This window comes from Prosopis cineraria, unplaced genomic scaffold (genome assembly GCF_029017545.1).
Source record: "Prosopis cineraria cultivar Desert tree isolate PC_DT_omini unplaced genomic scaffold, ASM2901754v1 PC4, whole genome shotgun sequence".
Lineage (NCBI taxonomy): Eukaryota > Viridiplantae > Streptophyta > Magnoliopsida > Fabales > Fabaceae > Prosopis > Prosopis cineraria.
The window spans coordinates 12,296,203-12,319,030 of NW_026555335.1; the positions used below are offsets into that span (position 1 = coordinate 12,296,203).

At 36.9% G+C, this 22,828-nt stretch overlaps 1 protein-coding gene across 5 annotated transcripts; it reads left to right on the forward strand.

Moving 5' to 3' along the window:
* The first annotated feature begins 7,314 nt into the window (after positions 1-7,314).
* On the forward strand, positions 7,315-22,711 carry LOC129309049 (uncharacterized). Of its 5 annotated transcripts, XR_008592783.1 has the most exons (16): positions 7,321-7,702; positions 9,189-9,268; positions 15,315-15,432; positions 15,527-15,705; positions 17,038-17,120; positions 17,216-17,400; positions 17,753-17,814; positions 18,005-18,113; positions 18,199-18,336; positions 19,023-19,217; positions 19,298-19,418; positions 19,499-19,655; positions 21,015-21,087; positions 21,470-21,597; positions 21,687-21,809; positions 22,231-22,366. XR_008592783.1 is itself a non-coding variant. In XM_054950392.1 (15 exons), exons 1-15 carry the CDS (start codon positions 7,501-7,503, stop codon positions 22,351-22,353), a joined length of 1,947 nt encoding a protein of 648 aa, XP_054806367.1. In that variant the 5' UTR covers positions 7,336-7,500; the 3' UTR covers positions 22,354-22,711. The 5 variants fall into 5 exon arrangements, 3 of the variants coding, with proteins under 3 accessions (XP_054806367.1, XP_054806366.1, XP_054806368.1); XR_008592784.1 differs by lacking the exons at positions 21,687-21,809; positions 22,231-22,366 and adding an exon at positions 19,811-19,901 and having other exon boundaries at positions 7,315-7,702; positions 21,470-21,534; XM_054950392.1 differs by lacking the exon at positions 21,687-21,809 and having other exon boundaries at positions 7,336-7,702; positions 15,533-15,705; positions 22,231-22,711.
* Positions 22,712-22,828: the final 117 nt, after the last annotated feature.

Here is a 22,828-nt window from a genome sequence, read left to right on the forward strand (position 1 = left end):
AATCAATTTGAAATCTAGAATGTAGAGTCGAAGCTCAAAAGCATGTGAAAAAGAACACGCGCTTGCTCCAACCATGTTTGCTGTAATAACATTTCTCACAAATGAAGCATAATTCCAAAAGCATAATCTAATCATCGTCACTCATTCGTAGAAAACATATTATGGTGAATACAAGCACAAGGAGCCAAGTTCCATTGTCATTGCTCCCCAAAAAATAAACCCTGCATTCTTTAATGTGACTAGAATGGCTATGCTTCCAATAGTTGAGGCTCCAGTAAAAAACATGGTCGCATTTGCCAGTACGATCTCACATTTTCATACATATGAATCGTAAATAATGACTATGGGGATTGAGGAAGATGTCACGGAACAAAATTTTCAAGATGATCCCACCCAAAACCAAGAGTACCTATAGGCAAGTTTTCCCATGTTCAAGCAGGAACTAACATAACCTGGTATGACTGGCATCTCCAACTCACCTCATGTCACATGAAGAAGCAACTGAAACAAAATCTCCAAAACAAAATTCAGTGAGAAGCATGATACATGAGAAAACTTAAATGACAGTTACAGTCAATGTATCATAAGCCGCCACTCCTTCACTAGATAGAAGTTTATCCTTATTATTGAAGATTGTAATAAATCTCACTTCACATGCAGTTCATATTTCATGTAATCGCGGTCAGTGTAGAAAAATACTATTGTTAGGATATTGATTTATCAACAGAGCAAGTTCTTAAATGCAACTGGTGATAAAATCACTGTAATTACACATTGGAATTGGGAGGAACAAAATTCTCACATGCGTGCAATAACATTCCAAGTTGCTTGATTTTAGTTGAAAATAAAAGAACTATAATTACACATTGGAATTGGAAGGAAGGAAGTTGCTTGATTTAAGAACTCCATCACCAACGTGACCAAGAATTGCTGGTACAGCCGCCATTAAAGTTGGCAACATTACCGTGGCATCCTCCTTTGTTCCCCTTTTAATATTGTTTGATGTATCAGTTAGAGTCAAAGGAGATCCACTTCGGTACTTCCAACAGCTGCAATCAAATTCTAAAACAAACAGTAAATGTCGTTACGAAAATATAAATTTGGAATTTACGTTCTTCTTTTGCATGTATATTTGGAATTTTCATTGATTCATTGTTATTATTATTATTATTATTTACATTTTTTATCCTGTGAACTTTGTTGACATCAGATGCATTATCTTTCAACCGGTGATGTCTCAAGTTAAAATATAACTGTTACTCCGTTGATTTACTGACAAAATATGGTCTATTTTTATCATTGAAATATTGGAGTGAAGTAATCGAATTGTGGGTGCTCTATCCATTAAGTCTACAAGGCATTAAGTATTGGGATTTTCTTTGATTTGAAATTATATTAATGATAATGACAATATCTAGCAAAAGTTGAAGTGATATATTACCATAGGCAAGAAATGATTGTTCTTTCAGGATTACATTGATTGAATATAACTGTTTTTCTAGGATGATCCTTGCGAAAATGCAGGGAGAGGTTCCAATTTGACAGAAGATTGTAAGGTAGAATGTGATGGCAGTATAGTGGATGGAAAATCTGGAGCTTTTGGGGCTGTTGGTGCGGTTCCAGGTACTTACCTGAGTCCTGACAGAACCACCTAGTGTGTTTGTGCTGATGTGAAAAACTTTAAATTGATAGGAAGGGACCAGACTACATATCTTAAGCTTTACAGTTAGCACATAATGTTTAATCAACTGATAGATCTGAAGAGACAGTGTTTTACTTCTTGTTCTCCTAAGTTTTATTATATTGTTTTTCATTGTTTTTTGTACAGATTATAGATTAGGTGTTCAAAATGCTATCCAAATTGCTGCTTTATTGGCTAAAGAGCAAATTATTGGGTCGAATTCCTCCAATGTGATTACTACTTGAACTCACTGCAAGTACTAGAGAGGCCAACGGGATCATATTTGTCAACTCTGGCACAACTTCAACAACTGTAAATTTTTTTGTTTAATATTCCAATTTCTTTATTTCCTTTTCTTTTTCCCTGTCAGACATACACCCTGTTCCTGTTACGGAGCTTAGTTATAAAACTTGGATGTACAAAACCTGTTTGGTGATATCAAAACAGTGGCTAATCACTGAGAGAGCAAAAGCACAATGGACAAGATACAAGTCTATGATTGATGCTGATAGAGCGGAAACAGGAGATTCTTCTATGGAACAATCTACTGTCTGTCAAAATACCACAACACTAGGTAGATAATTTTATCAAACTGATACAGTTTTCCCATTTCAGATTTCAGAATGGATATTACGTTATGCCAGATAAATACTGCATTTACAAAAGGAAAATTGTGGATAACCATTTTTTCTTATTTTGAGATGTATGAAATAAGAATTTATTCAAGAAGTCAAAGACATTAGAACAAAAAAAAAGAAGGAGGGATTGTATTATAACAACCATCATAATGGAAAGCTAACAAGACAAAAGAGAATCACCTGGGTATAAATGTAGGGGCAATCCCTTTGCAAACTTTATGGACAGTCAGATTAACCTTCATTCGTAAAAGTTCAAGGATATAAAGCTTTAAGTGGGTCTTTGCACTTATGGTAAATCTTATTTGTTAATTCTGTTGTGCGCATTTCTAAACAGAAACCAGAGAGATTTAACTCTGGTTATAAAATTGGAAAGTAAAGTAGCAATAAAAGTCAAAGGATATCAAGCTATCTGTAATAATGGAGGGATCAAGGGAAGAAAGTATTAGCAAATAATGTAAAGAAGCTTTGCGCAGAAAATCTTGTAGTAGAAAGTACTTTCACTACTTCAAGTTGTCAAACTGACCCTTTGTCAGCATTTGACAAATTGCTTTTTTATCAAGTGGTTTAAGTGCTTGTGGTTCAGCTTAGGAAAACAAAACTAGTTGCTAAATAAACCTATCATTGTCAATGTTTTTACTTCCCTTTTTCGAATCATTTGGCTACAACTTAAAAGTATGATATTGCATGAGCTTGTTCTTGCTGAAGTGATATCCCATTGTGATTACTCAAATTTATGCCTACAAAATACTTGACAGGTTAGTGGACGAGTGGGATTAGGAACAATGTATGGTGCAAGTTGTTGGGCATCATCAAAAGGTCATTTTGTTGCTCCTTTCATGGTTGGATGCTGTGTCTCTGGTGCTGGAGAGCACCTAATGAGAGTGCTGTCTCTCACTATTAATACATGGATGTCTAAAATATTTTATTTATTTATTCATTTATTTTGAGAGGGAGGGGTCTTGATATTTTAGTATGTTCTTTAATTTTATTCTTTTCTTTTTCATGGTGATTTAGTATATATTTGGAAGGAACAAGTCCTGGTTCTTGCTCTAATTTTAATTGTTGGACCTTATTGCTGAATTGCATAAGGTATTTACTTGAAAACTTGTCTTATTTGCTTCCAGTCTTAAAGAAAGAAAAAAGTGCTATTTGCTGTAGCAACACTCTGCCTGCTGGATCTATCTGATCTTGCCTTCTCTGCAGTTCGCAATCAGGTGCTGCCGCTGTTGCACAAAAATCTTACGCTCAGTCGTTGAGGAAAGCAGTCAATTTTTTCTATCGGTGGCAGTTCAGGTATCTTAGCTGTGCAGGCAGATGCATCTGTAACACTGAGACCTGGATTCAGTTTTTCCTGTTGATTGTTTCATTAAAATGTCCTAATTTGTTCTTTTCATAGGGTCAAGGAATACCACCAAGGCTGGAAGCTGTTGAGATTGCAGCCGCACACACTTCCTTATCTTTCGGATTAGGATATTTTGGAAGCTCCATGGAACGGCCTAAGGTAGCTTAAGCTTAGCAAAATCTGATGATGTGGTGATTTCCCATCATTTGTAGCTGTTTTTTAAATTGTGTGTAGCCCTCCTTTTATAAAAGAAAAACATGTTTGAGATATAACCGGATGAAAAGGATTTGCAGCTTTATTATGATGTTAAGCTTTTGTTTGATACTTAGGCTTAAGGATAGACTTTTAATCATGAAATGATTACACCATGACCCCATCAAGCGAAGTCTAGAATACCTATCCCTCCTTGTCCTTTGAATTACATGTAAATTTGAATTTACTTTTATGATTTAATCTCATTCATGTTCTCCATTCAGTCAATGCCTTTTTGGAAAATAATGCTTTTACTTATATCTACCAGGTTTCAATTCTTAGAAGTACAAAACAAAGTAGGAGGGGGATGGATCAATTTGGAGCAAGAGAAAATCTTTCATGCAGAAGAGGTGACAGTCAAACAACACTTGAATCTAAATAACATGATTCAGATTGTTTTCGGTGTGTATCTTTTCGCCCCTTTTAATGGTATTGCTTATTGAAAACTATATATTACTATGCACATTGCAGAATCATCATGCCCTACCTTGAAGATTTTAGATGGTGTACTTTTGTTGAAATAATTTGAAATTCACTATAGATGGAGATCAAGTGTTTTGACTATCTGGAATTTGACTAGAATGATGTTAAGTGCAGGTCATTTTGGAGTCACGTTGTTCATATTGCGTGGTAGATTTTGATTTTCTGCCTAGTTGGAGGCTTCGCAACAAATCAATCAAAATCTGAATTAGATCACATAAAAACTGACGCTAGATGAGCATGAGACAGATAACTTATTGGTCTGCGGTGACAAGCTCACTTTCTGCTGAAGTCTAAAAGTTTATAAATGGTCTCTGTTGTGTTGTTAGCTGATCTGCACAATTGCATTGCAACCATTAATGTTTCCTTCTATTGGAAGTTTTGGAATGTGATGGTCTCTACCTTTCATTTACAACCTGTCCTAAGGAAACCTCTCATTTACACGAGGTCCAGCGCCATGCGGGGGGAAAAAAGCAGCAAAAAAGACTTACATCTCAGTGATTTACTACTAATGACAATGTTGTGGTGAGCTTTCAAGTTTCCACAAAAGAATGCATATTTTGATTTGAATATAGTTGATGAAGAGATCAGTTCAAAATGCGTTGAGGGATTTCTATTTTAATGGTCATAGTATGGAGATTCAGATGAACTCGTCCAATTGAACTAATGAATCATTAAATTAATCTCTTAAATAGTTTAATAAAATGTTTTGTTTATATCTAGTTTAATCATTGTTTGACTACAATTTTGATAATTAAACTTTGAATTAGTATTTTGATCGGTTCAATGATCAATCTAATTTTTAATACATTATTAATAGTATTGATTTAGAGCTCATCACTGGACAATTTTTTTTTTTTGAGGAAATACGATAAAATAAGAGAAAATTAGGAAGAGAGATTTGAAAGAAAAGGGAAAGATTACAAATAAGGACTTCTAAATCTCACAAATAATCCATCAAAACCATGAAATTAAATTTTGAGACTATTGTTTTTTTTTTGTAGTTTTAAAAATAATACTTTGACTAGAATATCCATGTTTGAAATGCCAAATTAAAATTTACCAGTGGTAAAATCACTTTAATTGGGTTAAAAATTTAGTTAAAAGAGGTTATGAAGTCATTTTATTTGAGTTGGAAATGTTTTTACTCTTGAGCTTGTAATTGATTAATTTAAAAGTCACTACTATTGAAATCACTTTAATTGGGTTAAAATTTAGTTGAAGGGAGTTATGAAATGCTTTATTTGAGTTGGAAAAAATTTTACTCCCAGACTTATAAAATTAGTTACCAAACTTACAATTGACTAACTTAAGATTTGTTAGTGCTGAAATCACTTTAATTGGGTTGAAATTTTAATTAGAAGGGGTTATTAAATCACTTTATTTGGATTGAAAACATTTTTATTCTTAGACTTACAATTGATTAACTTAAAATTTGCTAGTGCTAAAATCACTTTAATTGGATTGAAGATTTGGTTAAAGGGTTATAAAATTACTTTATTTGAGTTGAAACATGTTTTATTTCCAAACTTGCAAACTTGGTCACTAGACATGGACATTTTAGTAAAAATATTATTTTTATTGCAAATGGTCACTAGACATGAAAGTCATGATCCTAAAATTCAATTTCAAAATTTTGTAGTCTCAGATTAGTTATTTGCGATCCTTGGAAGTTCTTATTTGCGATTTTCTCAAATAAAAGTCACATTACTTTCTCTATAAATCAGAATTTTCCCACTCATATTCACTTGGCTGTGCACATGGAAATTTTCTTGTTCGACTTCTTTCTCCCATCCAATTTAATAGTTAAAGTTTATGTATTTAAGATAAGACAATATTGTTATGTTTAAAATAATTTAAGGGTGACATTGTTCTGAGTTTGGGATTTTAGGATATCAAATGCTCTTTCAAGAATAGTTTAAGAGCAAAAATAATATTTAACTCTATTTAAAATTAAGCTTAACCTGTAAAAAACTTATCACAAATTGGCCCAAACATGTTTAAAATTATGAAGGATCAACACAAATGTAAGATTGGTTACCAAATTTGTACATAATGTAAATGTCAAAAATAATTTGAAGACTTTTTGTTTTTTATAATCTCAAAGGGACAGGCACTAACAATATAAAATTATAAGTAGAATTGAATATGGGATCCTCTTTCAGCCCAAAAAAAAATGTGATCCTCATATAATAGCTAGAGATTACAAGCGTGACCGTATGTATGAAGGAGGGCTTTGATGTCAGAAGGCCGTTGGCGTGCTTATTGCTTCTAATGGTAAAATACTTGCAAACAAAAAAAAAAAAAACAGAGAGGGAGAGTAAAAGATGGCATGAAAGATACTCTTTCTAGTCCATAATACTTGACATTGGTAATTATTTACAGTTCTAAAAAAAATTTGGTTGAGACCTTAATTTTTTTAAAAATTGCATAACCTTTTCAATTATATCTTCAATAAAAACTCAATATAAATGTCTTATTAATGAGAATTAAAATTTTAATAAATATTTTTTAAATAAAAATAATAAATAAAGAATGTGAATAGTTGAAAAAATATAAAATTTAGTGAATATCTTATATTTTAAATTAAATAAGAGTTCTAATAAAAGTCTTATATTATGACTTAAGGTGAAATATCCTTGACTAATTGTGGTGCACGCAAATCCCTAGCTTTGAACATTGAAAATAATCAAATAAAGTATATAATAGATTATAAATAAAGGTTATTTCAATTAATAAAAATTTGATTCATAATATATAAAACTATGGGATAAAATTCTTTTTTATTAGTTGACAATTTGTACGTATCCCTTGTTTGTGCTATTATTTCGTTATTAACAACACAAAAATTGGTTCACTGATCATTCCAACTTCCAAAATCGTCTCATGCGCCTATCCTATGCCTACCATTTTGAGAAGGAATCGATAAATCCTAATCCGAAATACAACGTCGAAATCCAAAAGGAAGAAAAGAGTTCGATTATTGATAATTCATATTACTACTGGTTAAAGGTTAATGATTACCCAATCAACAGAAAAATCAAAAAATTTCTGGAAAGGGAAAGCAAAACAAAAGATAAATATTTACACAGAAACAGTGATTGAGAATGTCTGGGAGAAGGCGAGCACGTCCTGACACAACCACGCCACTTCTCGGCCAACAGCCTCGCTCACCATACTATAGCCCTCGCAGTCCTCGGCTTCATTCTGTCTTCCTTGAGATGTCTTTTTCCTCTCCCACTCCTCCCGCCAACCCTAATCGCTGTGTCTTCCTCGGCGTTGACGTCGGCACCGGCAGCGCCCGTGCAGGTGCGTTGTTTTTTTTTTTTTTTAATGTCATTCGTTTATGTGTGTTTGAGTTTGTTTTGTTGAGTAATGGTCTGGTAATCGAGTTCGTGTCGGGATTTGGTGTTTAATTTTGCTTTCTTCGGCAATTGTTGGAATAAGCCATCTTCGTTGATCTCGATGATGATGATGATGGTTTTATTCATGCTTAGTGAGGCGAGGCCACTGACATTTATACTAAACCGACTGATTGTTGCTCAAGTGGTTTTATTGGACATTGAATGTCAGTAGTTTGTGGATGAAGTTGGGACTTGAAACATGCCTTTACTTTTGATCTCTGTTGTTCCGAGTTCCGAGACAGGAATTTGTTTCGTGCGTTTAGTCCATTGCCAATTTCTGCATTCCATTGTAAGTTCAGAAATTTTTATGCAAGTTATAACATATCTAGATTCTCATTTAACAACTTTTGTGGTTGTTTTTTTCCCCTCTTTCACCATTTTATCTGAATGCCTTCCAACTAATAGGCGTCATCCCTTAACGTTTCATATTTTTACATTAAGATTTTTATGAGTTACAACAATGATAACTCAAAATTAAATATTATTCATAATGTGTGATCACTGCACTACAAGCAGTGTTTTTACCTGGTAACAAATGTTTGTTAAATCTTTCAAATTATTATAAATGACAATGTCATAGTTATTGATAGTATATAGGGCATTTGTGGCAGCAAGGGCTCTGACATGCTAAAGCGCATAGCATTTCATGAGCAGCTACATGAAAATGCACGTTACAATTTTAAGATATTTGAACTGTAGTTGATAATCTCTCTCTCTCTCTCTCTCTCTCTCTCTCTCTCTCTCTCACACACACACACAAAAAACCCAAACTCACATTAAAAAAACAAAATAGGATTCATCAAAACGTAATAATCATGCATAAATCACGTTGAGTACTCAAATCTTGAAAAAAAAAAATATTGTTTAACATTGTTTTTGATTTTAAGCTTATTCCTAAGATATTCATACAGTCCCCCTTCATCATATGCAACATGTTACGATGCTCATCATTAACCATTTCCTCAATTTCCTCTTCATCTTCTGAGGTTACTGTTTTCCCCCATTCATGATATAAGAGCTCAAGAAGAGGAGAACACCATTGCCCTCTTCTCTTGCTGTTGATATGGTTAATGAATACTAGATAATTCAATATTTTTTGAGTGAGATTGGTCAAGTTAATCTCCAGCAGTGGACTTTGCAAAATCACTTAAATTATGTGGGTCATTGCTTTATTTATAAATAGGACCTGTAGCACTAACTATATCTACACAAAAACAGCTCCTGCAGCATCAGCTATGCTGGAGCCATTTGAAAATTGCAACACTACGCATGTGGTGTAGTGTCAAGAGATGTGTTGAGCTATGAGCTATAGCACTATAGCATATCCCATTCTCATTTAGCAATCATTGTGATTCTTTCTTCCTGACATGGTCCTTTTTCTATAATTTCAGGCGTCTTTGATGAAAACGGGAAGCTTCTTGGTTCGTCTAGCAGCCCAATACAGATATGGAAAGATGGTGTCCATGTTGAGGTACAATATTTGACTAATTGGACTTTCAATAAATCTACATGCAGCTCAAGTAGGACAGCCACAAATTTAATATGTTGGTTGTCTCATTGGTCTCTAATGTGACCCAAACAATAAAACAACAGAAACACTACATTAAGACAATAACAGCACTAAATATGAGAGGAAAATGCTGAGTTTTTTTATAATAATGAGCTGAGTGGACCGAATCAGAGTTACAAGGACACTCTCTGATTCTGGCAAAAAACTCTATTTCCCTATAAATCAAGATAACTCCAGCCACTAGATTTCAAGCTTCAAAATACAAGTTCCCTACCACTGGCATTCGAGAGGCCAGTCTCTCCTCACCACTCTCTTCTTTTCTCCCCACTCTCCAAGCCAAAGACTACTAATACCCTCAGTATGGCTTACCCACGGCCCATACTACCCAAAAGATTATAATCATGACAAAAGATTACAAATCACTGTTCCTTACGGCTAGGGACTGACGGATAAGTCCCTGGACCAGTTAAAGTATTTCCACTAGAGTTATTCCTCCCCTTTGACTTCCTCTGATATGTCTTATGAAAATAATGGGCTCTATCATTACCCTCCCCTAAGAGTTTCACCTTGTCCTCAAGGGGAAAAGTTGGAAACTGTTGGCAAATCATTTCTGCACATTCCCAGGAATTCTCAAATTCTGGTAAATCTTGCCATTTAACCAACACCTCTCGCTGTCCGTTCATAAGCTTGCGAACCTTTCTTATATCTTGAGGCTGCACCTGCAATTCAAATTCATTAGAAAGTATTGGGGGAATGGAAGGTTGTACCACAGTAGCTGAAACTGTTTGCTTTAGCTGAGAAACATGGAATACAGGGTGAATGCGGGCAGTGGGTGGGAGTTCCAGCTTGTAGGCCACAGTCCCGATCTTTTCAAGAACCTTGAAAGGTCCGTAGAAACGTGGGCTAAGCTTCTCATTGTCCCTCCGAGCCAGGGTTTTCAACCGATAAGGTCGAAGTTTCACATAAACAAGGTCCCCCACTTCGAAATGCACATCCCTACGATGCTTGTCAGCTTGCACCTTCATTTTGCTTTGAGCCTTAGCCAAATTTTCCCGTAATTGCTCAATGATCTGATTTCGAACCTGAATCTGTGCATTCACGTCTTCTACAGCTGAGGGTTCGCCACTAAATTTTAAAAAAGTAGGAGGATCCCTTCCATACACTGCCTTAAAAGGTGTCATGCCCGCCGCGCTATGAAATGAAGTATTATACCAATATTCAGCCCAAGACAACCATTTAGCCCATTGAGTAGGCTTCTCATTGGCAAAACAACGCAAGTAAGTTTCCAAGCTTCTATTTATCACCTCCGTTTGTCCATCGGATTCTGGATGGTAAGATGAACTAAGGCAAAGTTGAGTTCCAGCTTGTTTGAACAATTCTTGCCAAAAATGGCTAATGAAAACCCTATCTCGATCTGAAACTATGGTTTTAGGGAAACCATGTAGCTTCACAACCTCAGCTAAAAACTTTTCAGCAACATCCTTTGCAGAAAAAGGGTGGGCAAGAGGGAAGAAATGTGCATATTTTGTGAGTCTATCCACCACTACTAGGATGGTGTCATACCGCTTTGATTTGGGAAGCCCGGTGATGAAATCCATGCTAATATCTTCCCAAACACTTTGAGGAACAGTTAATGGCTGTAACAGACCAGCAGGAGTTAAAGCTTGGTACTTATTCTTCTGGCACACCTCACAACTTGCCACATATTGCTGGACATCCCTCTTCATTCCTTCCCAATACACTACATTAGATAGCCTCTTGTAGGTCCGTAAATAACCCGAATGCCCCCCTATCGGAGAATCATGGAACTCCCTAAGTAGCAAGGAAATTCTGGTAGATCTTTTTGGTAGCACCAGTCTGCCTCTGTAGTGCAGGCAGCCATGGACCACGCTGTACCCTTCCACCCCATTTTTATTCGTGATCAGTTGCTGCAGAATTTTTCTCAATTTTGGGTCAGCCTGTACCTCTTTCTCCCAGTCTTCCACATCATTATATTGCCATAAAGAAAATGCCAGCAATTCCAGTGATTCTTCTTGTCTGGATAATGCGTCAGCAGCCCTATTCTCTTTCCCAGGCTTGTACACAATTTCAAACTTGTATCCCAATAATTTAGAGACCCATTTCTGCTGGTTTTCTTCCACTATTCTTTGCTCCAGCAAGTATTTCAAGGCCTTTTGATCTGTACGAATGATGAATTTATGCCCCTAAAGATAATGCCGCCATTTCTTGACTGCCATGACAATAGCCATGAGCTCCCTTTCATAAATGGAGCATTGTTGTGCTCGAGTAGAGAGTTTTTGGCTATAGTATGCTACAGGTCTGCCTTGCTGTGTTAGAACAGCCCCTACACCAGTGCCAGAGGCATCGGTTTCTAACTCGAAAGGAAGGGTAAAATCAGGCATTGCAAGCACAGGTAGTGTGGTCATAGTTGTTTTGAGTTTTTCAAAAGCCGTTTCTGCTTCCGTTGACCATTTAAATGAGTCTTTTTTGAGTAAATCAGTGAGAGGACTAGCAATCTTCCCATAATTCTTGACAAAACGACGATAGTATCCGGTCAGCCCTAGGAATCCTCTCAAGGATTTCACATTCTTAGGCTTTGGCCACTTCATCATGCTCTCTATTTTGGCTGGATCGGCTTGAACCCCTTCTTTTGAAATCAGATGCCCCAAGTATTCAATCTTGTACTGAACAAAGCTGCACTTCTTTAAGTTTACCACGAGCTGATTTTCTTTCAGGACGGAAAATACTGTCCTCAGATGCTTCAAGTGAGCGGTTACATCACTGCTGTATATAAGAATATCATCAAAAAAAACCAGCACAAACTTGCGCAAATATTCCCTGAATACCTCATTCATCAAGGACTGGAAGGTTGAGGGAGCATTGGTTAATCCAAATGGCATCATCTTAAACTCATAATGTCCCTCATGTGTCCTGAATGCTGTTTTGTGTTCATCCCTTGCTTTGATTCGGATTTGATGGTACCCGGACTTTAAATCCAGCTTTGAAAACACTGTGGCTCCCTTCAATTCGTCAAGTAGCTCATCAATAGCGGGAATGGGAAATTTATCAGGAACTGTAATTTTGTTTAATGCCCTGTAGTCAACACAAAACCTCCAACTTCCATCTTTTTTCTTCACTAGCAATATCGGGCTTGAGTAAGGACTGTTGCTAGGCCGTATAATTCCAGATTTCAACATGTCTTTCACCATGTTCTCTATTTCATTTTTTTGTAAGTAGGGGTATCGGTAAGGCCTAATATTTGGAGGTTGCTCCCCCGGTTTTATTATAATAGCATGATCCTTGGAGCGGGATGGAGGAAGCCCTTCAATAGCTTGGCAAACCATTGGAAAATTTTCCAATAATGTTTGAATTTCCGGGTTCAGAATTTCTGTACTTTCACCATTACTGGTCAGGCCATTGTATTCAATCAAGAATCCCTCCCCTTTCTTCCCTACTGAGCGCATTAAGGATTTGAAGGTGGCTTGTGCTCTGGTGAGAGTTGGGTCCCCTTGTAGACAAACTTGCTTTCCTTTTTCACCAATCCTCATCGTTAGTCGGCTCCAGTTCACTCTCACATCACCCAGTGATTTCAACCATTCCATTCCCAATACAGCATCAACACCACTTAGGGGGAATGGGTAAAAAGTCTGAATGATATTAAGCCCTTGTACCTTCATACAGAGATCCTTGCAACACTTTCTCCCTTTTAAGGTAAAGCCGTCGCCTACTGTAATTTTATACTCAGAAATTTCATCAGTGAGTAGTTTCAACCTGCTCTGCAAATCCTCAGCAATGAAATTATGAGTGGCCCCGCTGTCAATGAGTATGATCACTTCAGTGCTCTCAATGGTCCCTTTGACCTTCATGGTATGGTTGTCGCTGAATCCCGCCATGGAGTTTAAAGACAACTCCATCTGCGTCTCTTTTTCAGAATTCTCATTACCTTCGACTTCAAGTTCAGGTTCAAGTTCTACTTCTTCCTCCTCAAGTGTTCGGTCCGTTCCCTTCTCCATGATCAAAACTTGGAGATTTTTGTTTTTACACTGATGAGTGGGATTATATTTATCACCGCACTTGAAACACAACCCTAGCTCTCTCCTTCTTGCGATTTCAGCATCAGATAGGCGCCGAGAATTGCTTCCTTTCCTCACTGCAGAACTCCAATTCGATGTACTCCCAGCCTTCGAATGCTCTGTTTTTGCGTCAGTCCGCCTCGTGTTTTCTGTGAAGGAAGACGCTGGTGTTGTCGCGTGCTTGCTGCCTTCTATCACATGGGCTACACGTGCAGAATACACTGGTTGGGCCGAATCGGATCTTGGCCCATAATGGGTGCGTTGGGCTCGGGTTGCCTTAGATTCCTTACTTTCAGCCAGCATTTGATTTCTCTCATCAATACACACGGCCACCTCCATCAGGTCTCTCAATGTGGTAGTTTTGGCGAGTTTCAGCTCCGCCCTAATTTCATCTTTAAGCCCAGAACGAAAAGCTCCAATTAAGCATTCTTCTGAAGCTTCCCTTAATGGCGCTGACAATAACTCGAATTCTTCTACAAACTCAAGCACAGATTTCTCTTGTTTAGCTGTGAATAACCTCTCGTACTCACCTCCGGGTTGGGAGGAATGAAACCGTCGCAACAACTCTCTTTTGAACTCAGGCCAGTTGCTCAGTGGAGTCCTTGTATCAAGCCATTGGTACCAGTTTAAAGCTTTACCTTCAAGACATACCGCGGCTGCCTCCAGTTTTTGCTGTTCTGTTACAGAATTCACGTGAAAATAGCGTTCGACTCTGAAAAGCCATCCAATGGGGTCCTCGCCAGAGAAAACAGGTAGCTCTAATTTTCGATACTTGCCACCTTCAGTATCTCCCCCTGGGTTCGTCGCAGAAGCCTCCTCATGATGATTTCCTTCTTGTTCTTCCACACGTGGCCCTGGTATCCTCTTTTCTATCTGCCCCAGTGTTTCGGTAATTGCCTTCAATGTATCTTTGATGTCACCTACATCCTTAGTTAATACCCCAACTGTCTCCTTCAACTCCTGTACTTCTTGGTCAGCATATTGTACTCTCTCGCCATAACTTCTCTCTCAATTTACCCAGAAATCTCACCGCTCTGATACCAAATAATGTGACCCAAACAATAAAACAACAGAAACACTACATTAAGACAATAACAGCACTAAATATGAGAGGAAAATGCTGAGTTTTTTTTATAATAATGAGCTGAGTGGACCGAATCAGAGTTACAAGGACACTCTCTGATTCTAGCAAAAAACTCTATTTCCCTATAAATCAAGATAACTCCAGCCACTAGATTTCAAGCTTCAAAATACAAGTTCCCTACCACTGGCATTCGAGAGGCCAGTCTCTCCTCACCACTCTCTTCTTTTCTCCCCACTCTCCAAGCCAAAGACTACTAATACCCTCAGTATGGCTTACCCACGGCCCATACTACCCAAAAGATTATAATCATGACAAAAGATTACAAATCACTGTTCCTTACGGCTAGGGACTGACGGATAAGTCCCTGGACCAGTTAAAGTATTTCCACTAGAGTTATTCCTCCCTTTGACTTCCTTTGATATGTCTTATGAAAATAATGGGCTCTATCAGTCTCATAATTAGGGTACAAACTCTATACCATGTTCAACTGACTGTGTGAATTATATGACAAGTCCTTGGCACGGTTTGATTACTACCATATCTTGGCAAATGAAGCTCGTCTAAAATTTTTGAAGTTTTGTCACAGTTAACATTAGTGGCTCTGGTGGTCTTTAAGGCTTTAATATTATACTAGATGTAAGTTTTTTTTTTTTAATTTCTAGACTCTAGAATTTTATGCTAGAGCCTTGTGCCTCAACAACTTAAAGACATCTGAACCATGCTTCTACTTAAATTTATTTGGGTAAATTGTTTGTCCATCTTCCAGCTCAGACATTGAGTGTTTTTTTTTTATTTCCAGATTGGTTCCTGTGTAAACATATATGTTAAGATGTTCTATTTTTTGAAACAGCAATCTTCTACAGATATATGGCATGCAATCTGTGCAGCTGTAAAAGCGGCTTGCTCTTCAGCAAAAGTTGCACCTGAAGAAGTAAAGGGTCTGGGATTTGCGGCTACTTGTTCTCTTGGTATGTAACATTTCTGACATAGTTGCTTTTTCCTTCTTACCAGCGATGAATATTGATTTGTATGCACATAAATATAACTGGTCATTTATGGCAGTTGCAGTAGATGCTGATGGCTCTCCTGTTTCGATCTCTTGGAGTGGTGATTCAAGAAGGAATGTGATAGTGTGGATGGATCATAGAGCAGTAGAGCAAGCTGAAAGGATCAATTCCAGTAACTCGCCTGTATTACAGTATTGTGGTGGAGCTCTTTCACCTGAAATGGAGCCTCCAAAGGTATCATCTGAACTAATCCAGTTGTTTCACCATTTGCTGCTTTATGTAGTTTGCCTTCCTCTACTAAATTCTTTTGTCAAGCATATAGCTGAACCCGTCTTTTGTTCTGATATTCAGCCATACCAAACCCCAGGCTTTGTTCATACTACATATATTTTCATCTTTCTTTCTTTCCCGTTCTTTTTTGCAGATTTCTTTTTGTCTACTTTATCATGTGTATAAATTTTGTATGCTTCTTCTACATAAAAACGCTCAATTTGCTGATTGTAGTGTGATTCTAAACTTCATTTTGTCTGTGAATGCTTCAATCTTAACTAGTATAACAATAATTGCTAGAAGTACCTGAAACTATTTCTACAATTGGGATAGATGCTGGGTATGAACTGCGTGAGAGAAACTTGTTTTCTCTTGTTTATTGAAGTAACTAGAAGCATCAAGGTTTATCAGAGTAGTTTATCAGCCATACACATATGATAGTATTTGTAAGAATTATCTAGTAATGAATTATTTTTTACAGGAAAATTAAATAACATATGGAACAGAAAAAATTGTGAACTGATGGTTTAAATAAATTATATTTAGGGTTGGATTGATATGCAAGTAAAAAGAGTGGAAGGATCTTTATTGGGCTGTATGATTGGTGTTAATAATGCCTGAGAATCGAGACTTTGAAGATTATATGGTTATGAACTCTGAAGAAAAAAGCACAGGAATCCACAGGTCCCTGGATCCACCTTGTTCCGGTCGCTGGAAATCATTCCCAAACTAATGGCTAGACTGAAGCTACAAATCGTAGTTTGGGTGACTTGGGAGCTTAGTCAGGAATATTGAGACTTCTCATCTACACTCTCCCTCCAATATGCTCTATGTCCCTCTCCCTTTCTCTTTTCTTTCTTCCCTTTTCCATCCCGTTTCACATCACCCTGGAACCTGAAATAGTCTGATCTGGATCCTAGAAGTTATTGATCCATGTGATGGAAAATTTATGATGAAGTCCTAATATTAGCATTAGATTAGAATGTATTTTTCAGTGAATGTCTCTTGGCTCCTTAAACTTTGGTCCTCAAGATCCGTGTGTCCAGCATACTTGTATTCTTGTTTGGAGCGTAGCATTGAGTGAATAAATTTATCTATCAGACAATTATAAGTAAATATGCAAGATTTACCATTTAAGATTCAAGGCTACCAAACCTGGTCAGTGGTGCATGGGGGTGTTTCATGTAATGTGTTGTTGATGTTATCATACACATAATTCAAAATTGGTGAAATTTTTTTTTTGTGAATTCGATTGTAGCTTTTTTAGTTATTTACTGATACAATTATAATTTTCAGCTATTGTGGGTCAAAGAAAATTTGCCAGAATCTTGGTCTATGGTTTTCAGGTGGATGGACTTGAGTGATTGGTTGTCATACAGGTATTCTGTATTCTTGCTATCAAGAATATGTGCATCCATGCCAAGTGCACTTCAATTTGATGAATGTTTGATGAATGCATGCGGTAATTTTCTAGGGCAACTGGAGATGATACTCGTAGCCTGTGCACCACTGTTTGTAAGTGGACATATCTTGGTCATGCACACATGCAGCAAGTAAATGATAAAGACTCTCGAGATATGGAAGCTTGTGGATGGGATGATGAATTTTGGGAAGAGATAGGGCTGGGTGATCTTATTGAAGGACATCACGCTAAGATAGGTATACTCATGACTGATATTCGAGCTAATTAAATAAGTCACAAGTATTGTGACCACCTTATGTGGATCACATGCAGAATCCAATTGGAAATAGGACGCTCTGTTACAAAGCATTTTAAATACCAAATTGGAAGCTTGTATGCAAGCAATGACCTTTATCTGGACTAAGTTATTTGTTACATGTTCATCACATTTGAACTTCAGGAGATAATTTTGTGGAATCTTTTGGCTCTTACTGTGTTAATTTCACCTTATCTTCTGTGCTTATTTAATGAACCGTGGACTCTGTTTTTGCCATCAGCTGTCAATTCTCTCTTCCTGCAGCTTAACATGATAATGTTTCATGATAACAGGACGAAGTGTTGCTTTCCCTGGCCATGCTTTGGGTAGTGGCCTTACTCCTGCTGCAGCACAGGCAAGAAATTTGTTCTCAAGATTTCACATTAATTTAAAGTGGTGATCCTTAGGAATACCCTAATGTAGCAAATATGTTACTTAATGGCAATATGAGTACAACCTTCCTCCTTTAATGTGAATCTAAGTTTATTGCTACTGACTCCAACGTGTAGCTTTTAATTCTTCTGAGGAGCTTATTAAATGTTCAGGAACTGGGTCTAGTAGAAGGAATTCCTGTTGGGACATCACTAATTGATGCTCATGCTGGTGGTGTTGGGGTAATGGAAAGTATGCCCCCATCAGATTCTGAACTTAAAGGTTACCATGACACAACACATCCATTTTTTTTGCCCCTTTTAACACCTTAAAGTTAGAAAAAGGAAACATTGTTGCTCAACTACAGGAGGTTTTGTATCTTCTGGGCATGCTAAGGAAGAAATCTGCAACCGCATGGTGTTAGTCTGTGGAACTTCTACTTGCCATATGGCTATATCACAGAGCAAGCTGTTCATTCCTGGGGTTTGGGGACCATTTTGGTCAGGTACATCATTAGAGTTTCTCCATTTTATGAGCAAATTGCCACATCTAGATCATACTGTTGCTTCTTTTAATAGACACAAACTATTGTGTGAATAAATTATATAGTCCTCTTAAATTTTGCTGAAATCAGGGAAAACATAATCGTTGGTCCTTATAATTTCATCAGGTTTTGCTTTAAGTTCATGTATTTTTTTCCATTGTTTTTGGTCCTTATAGGGACTAAAAACATTGAAAAATTTGAAACTATTGGGACTTGAGAAGTAAATGTCACCCAGTTTTAGAGTAGGAATTGAAAACATTGAAAAAAATTACAGAGACTAAAAGGAAAATCCAATGAAACTATAGGGACCAATGAATGTGTTTTCCCCTAACATCATGTAGATTTACCTCCAATTTTCAAAATATACATGGCATCACTTCAAACAAAAAGTTGCACTATGACTTTTATTTTTTTAATTTATTACTAAAATACCAACTATTAACCATTTTTTGGACCAAAACTGATAACCTGAATGCATAATTTTTCGGTTAAATTTGATGAAAACAAATTCTACTCTATGATAAATTCTTTTTGTAGAACATTAGTATTGGCACATAAAGTTGGAAGCTAAATTTAATTGGAGATTACATTTCACACTATCATGTGAATGATGCCCAATTTCATTTTCATTCATTTAATTTTGTTAGGATCAATTAGCAACTCTGCAGTTGCTCCTTTGGGATTCTTCTATGTGGTGAACCATTTTTCCTTTATTTGTTCAGCGATGGTACCAGAATATTGGCTCACGGAAGGTGGTCAGAGTGCTACTGGTGCATTATTGGATCATGTAATTGAAAACCATGCTGCTTCTCCTCACCTTGCTAATCTAGCTGCTTCTCAAAGTAAGATTGTTGCACTATTTGGAGCATACTCCACACTGATATATAAGCCAGGCTGACTGTTCTTTGCTATAACTTTTCAGAGGTTTCTGTCTTTGAACTTCTGAACAAGATCTTGGAAAAGTTGTTGTCTGAGCAGAACCATCCGTTTGTTGCTGCCTTGACTGAAGATACACACGTTCTTCCTGACTTCCATGGGAACAGGTGTCTGTTTACTGACAAACTTTCATCTGTTTTAGCTATGGCGGCTTCCAAATAATAGGCTTCTCTATATGATGGTTTAGGTCTCCCATTGCAGATCCAAAAGCAAAAGGTGTTGTTTGTGGTTTGACACTTGACACAAGTGAGAAACAGTTGGCCCTTCTATACTTGGCAACTGTGCAGGGAATTGCATATGGCACTCGCCATATTGTTGAGCATTGCAATGCCCATGGTCACAAAGTAAGGATGCACATGTCAAATATTCAAGGATAATATATACATATATATTTGCGTTGGCTATTATTGAACAGCCTCAGCACATTTTCTGATATTTGCCTGGAGTCTGAACATACCTTTGTTAGATGCTATATTTGCTTTGTCCTTTGTTCTTTAAGGGGAGGAGGTGCATGCCTATTAGATGAAAAAGTTAGTGGCGAAGTTTGTCAAACTATAAATGATGATATATGGTGGCAGCTGTATTTCTAGGTAACTATTGATGGTTTTTCTGTTTTGACTATATGGCATAAGATCGATCTTAAAACTTTCAATATATGCTGTATTGGGTGGACTCCTATCCAACAGCATTGTTCCATAATTAGTATGGGATTGAGACCTTGGGTACTGATTGCGTGTGGGGAACAACTACTTTGTTGTAAGATTTGTAAAGGAATTTAGTACACTAAGCTTCTACGAATAGATAATATTTTACCATATCCTGTGTTCAGCTAAAACATTTAATGCATGATCAGCTAGGGAGCCTGATGTGGCATAACACTGAGCTTTATACACCTCAGTTTCAAAGAACCATCTGACTTGAAAGCCTAAGAAGTTGTTCAAAACCTTAAATAGTGGTTTGATAACTAAACCTTTAAAGCCTGTTGTCGGAAAGAAAATCCAGGGCTAAACATCTTTGTATTTTGTCCTTCACATTAAACAACGAGCTAGGATTTTTAAAATTATGACAGTCACTTGTATATGTCTGTTGAATCTACATTTTGTGAGAGGCTAAAAATAATTTATCACTAGTTGTTATAAAGCCATGCCATTAGTTGGGGTTAGGATTACTGATTCGGTACTGATGTAACCTCGAGATATGTCCAGACATGTAAGAGAAAATAAGGGTGAATTAGGGAGTGGAAAAGAAATATCCAGAGGTCAGAATGTTTATCCTAAGGGTCCAGAAAATGAGGATTAGGTCATAATGTGTTATAGGGTGGCTGTAGATTTAGTTTAGATGCTAAGGGTCACCTTTTGCTTGTATTAATATTTTGTTGTTTTGGAGGCACTCAGACCATGTTTTGAGAGTCAGATAGTAGTGAGGAGAGTGCTGGTGTCTTGAACACCAGCGAGGGACTTGTTCTTGTTGCTGTTTCATTGCTTTCTTGTAATCTTCTTTCAGTATTAGGGAATAGGGTTTTGGTCAGAATCAGTGACTTCCCTTTTGTAACACTAATTCAGTTATTCATCATTTATGTCAGAATCTAAGGAATTCCCCATATTCTATCTGTTTCTGCATTCATTATCTGTTAATATGGATCAGAGTTCTATCAGGTGCTGACATTTTTTCATTTTTATGATTCTTCTGCCCTTTGCTCACAGATCAAGACCCTGCTTGCATGTGGTGGCCTTTCAAAGAATCCTTTGTTCATTCAGGAACATGCTGATATTATTGGTCTCTCTCTCTATCTGTTTCTGTGTGTGTGAAGAATCTTTCTGCTACCCTAATATTGACCCTTTTTTAGTGTGAAGAATCACACGAAGGATGCTTGAAAGTCATAACTCATAATAATTGCAACAAAAAAAAAAAAAGAATCTAGTATTTCAAATGTCGTTACAATCATGACTTCATGAGCATTTGGGATCCTATGGTCTCGTACAAAAACTAGGTCAAATTGTTCCACAAGATGGATTATTAGTAGTATAAATTCAATTGATGTTGGTGAAGGTTGCTGGATTTTCTGTGATTTTCTTTAGAAGTTCATATCGTCATTGTCACTTTATTTTGTATTTGTAATTTCATTTTTGAAATTGAGTCGCGGCTAAAATTTTCCTAGGCTGCCCAATAATTCTTCCAAGGGAAAGTGAATCTGTGCTCTTGGGTGCTGCTATTTTGGGTGCTGTGGCTTCTAAGAAATTTTCTACCCTTAGTGAGGCCATGAAAGCCCTGAACGCTGCGGGTCAGGTGTGTTTGCCTTTCTATCTCAAAAACTCACATTTTTGTTTTTGTATCCGGATGAGGATTAAAGGTTGATTTTAGACTGTTACATGTAGGGATTATGCCTTCCAACTGTGTCTTGATTCTGCATCATCAGCATTTTCATAAAATGGATACCGACGTTGAAAGTATTAGGACCTGTGATGCATGGTGAAACCACCATAAATAACATGAATAAGGTTCAACTTCGTTTATGTACATCTTTCTTGCTACAAAAAAAGAGAACTCTTGAACAGAGGAATGCACTTAGAAAATTGATGTCAGATTCTTTAGTGAACCTGCTAATAAATTTTGGAAAATGTGAAATGCTGCATAATTGGCTAAGCACGATGTGATTTGTTTCCGCACCCTTGTGTTGCCAAGGTGGCAGTAGGCAGCGAGAGGTTGCATGTAGTCATATTGTATGCATCTTATTAGCAGGTAAAAGATGAGCGGCTTTGGATTATAATGACTTTTGACGATTCATCAGATGTTAGGTTTATAATCTGATGTCCTAGCTCATTACTGTCACCAGAAACAGTGTTTCACTTTATGGAATAAAGCTTCGTGATCTCTTTATTTCCCCTGGTATCTTTTAATCAAAGGAGTAAATTATGACAGGTCATTCATCCATCTGAAGACCCTAAGGTGAGAAAATACCATGACACAAAGTACAAAATATTCCGGAGCCTTTATGAACAGCAGCTCTCTTATCGGTGCATGATGGCTCAAGCCATGGCGTAGTTCTCCACCTGCTTGATCTCAAACTGGTGATTCTATGACGTTATTTCGTGGCCATGGATTTCGGCTGCAGATTAGACAATTTAAGAATTCAATGGAAGAAGATACAGGGTAAGTAGTCATCAATTTGAGTTGGAAAGTTTTTTTGTACAGCCTCGTGTGCCTTTTCTTCCCCATTTTCTCCTTGAATGTATAGAATAAAGAGTTCGAGTTTCGCTCTGCTTTCTCTGCTGTAAACTGTGATGTAAATGAAGTTTATGATTTGACAAGAGTTGAATCACAGAATGTGTTACAACTTACAGAGGGTAAGGATGTAAATAACTTACAGCAAAGGATCGTTCGTAATAATTTGTTCTCCCAATTTATTTCTTCATAATTTTTTTTTAATTGGATTTTTAATAGACTTAGTATTAGTTTCTCAGATTGATAATTTTTATGAGAACTTTTCCATTTTAATCTCTCAAATAAAAATCATTAA

What these genes read in the sequence shown, in the direction of transcription:
- LOC129309049 (XM_054950391.1), top strand. Translation starts at nt 7,501, where the DNA reads ATGTCTGGGAGAAGGCGAGCACGTCCTGACACAACCACGCCACTTCTC. An exon ending in ATCAGATTCTGAACTTAAAG is followed by an intron (nt 18,114 to 18,198) that starts GTTACCATGACA and finishes GCTCAACTACAG; the next exon opens with GAGGTTTTGTATCTTCTGGG. An exon ending in CCCTGAACGCTGCGGGTCAG is followed by an intron (nt 21,598 to 22,230) that starts GTGTGTTTGCCT and finishes AAATTATGACAG; the next exon opens with GTCATTCATCCATCTGAAGA.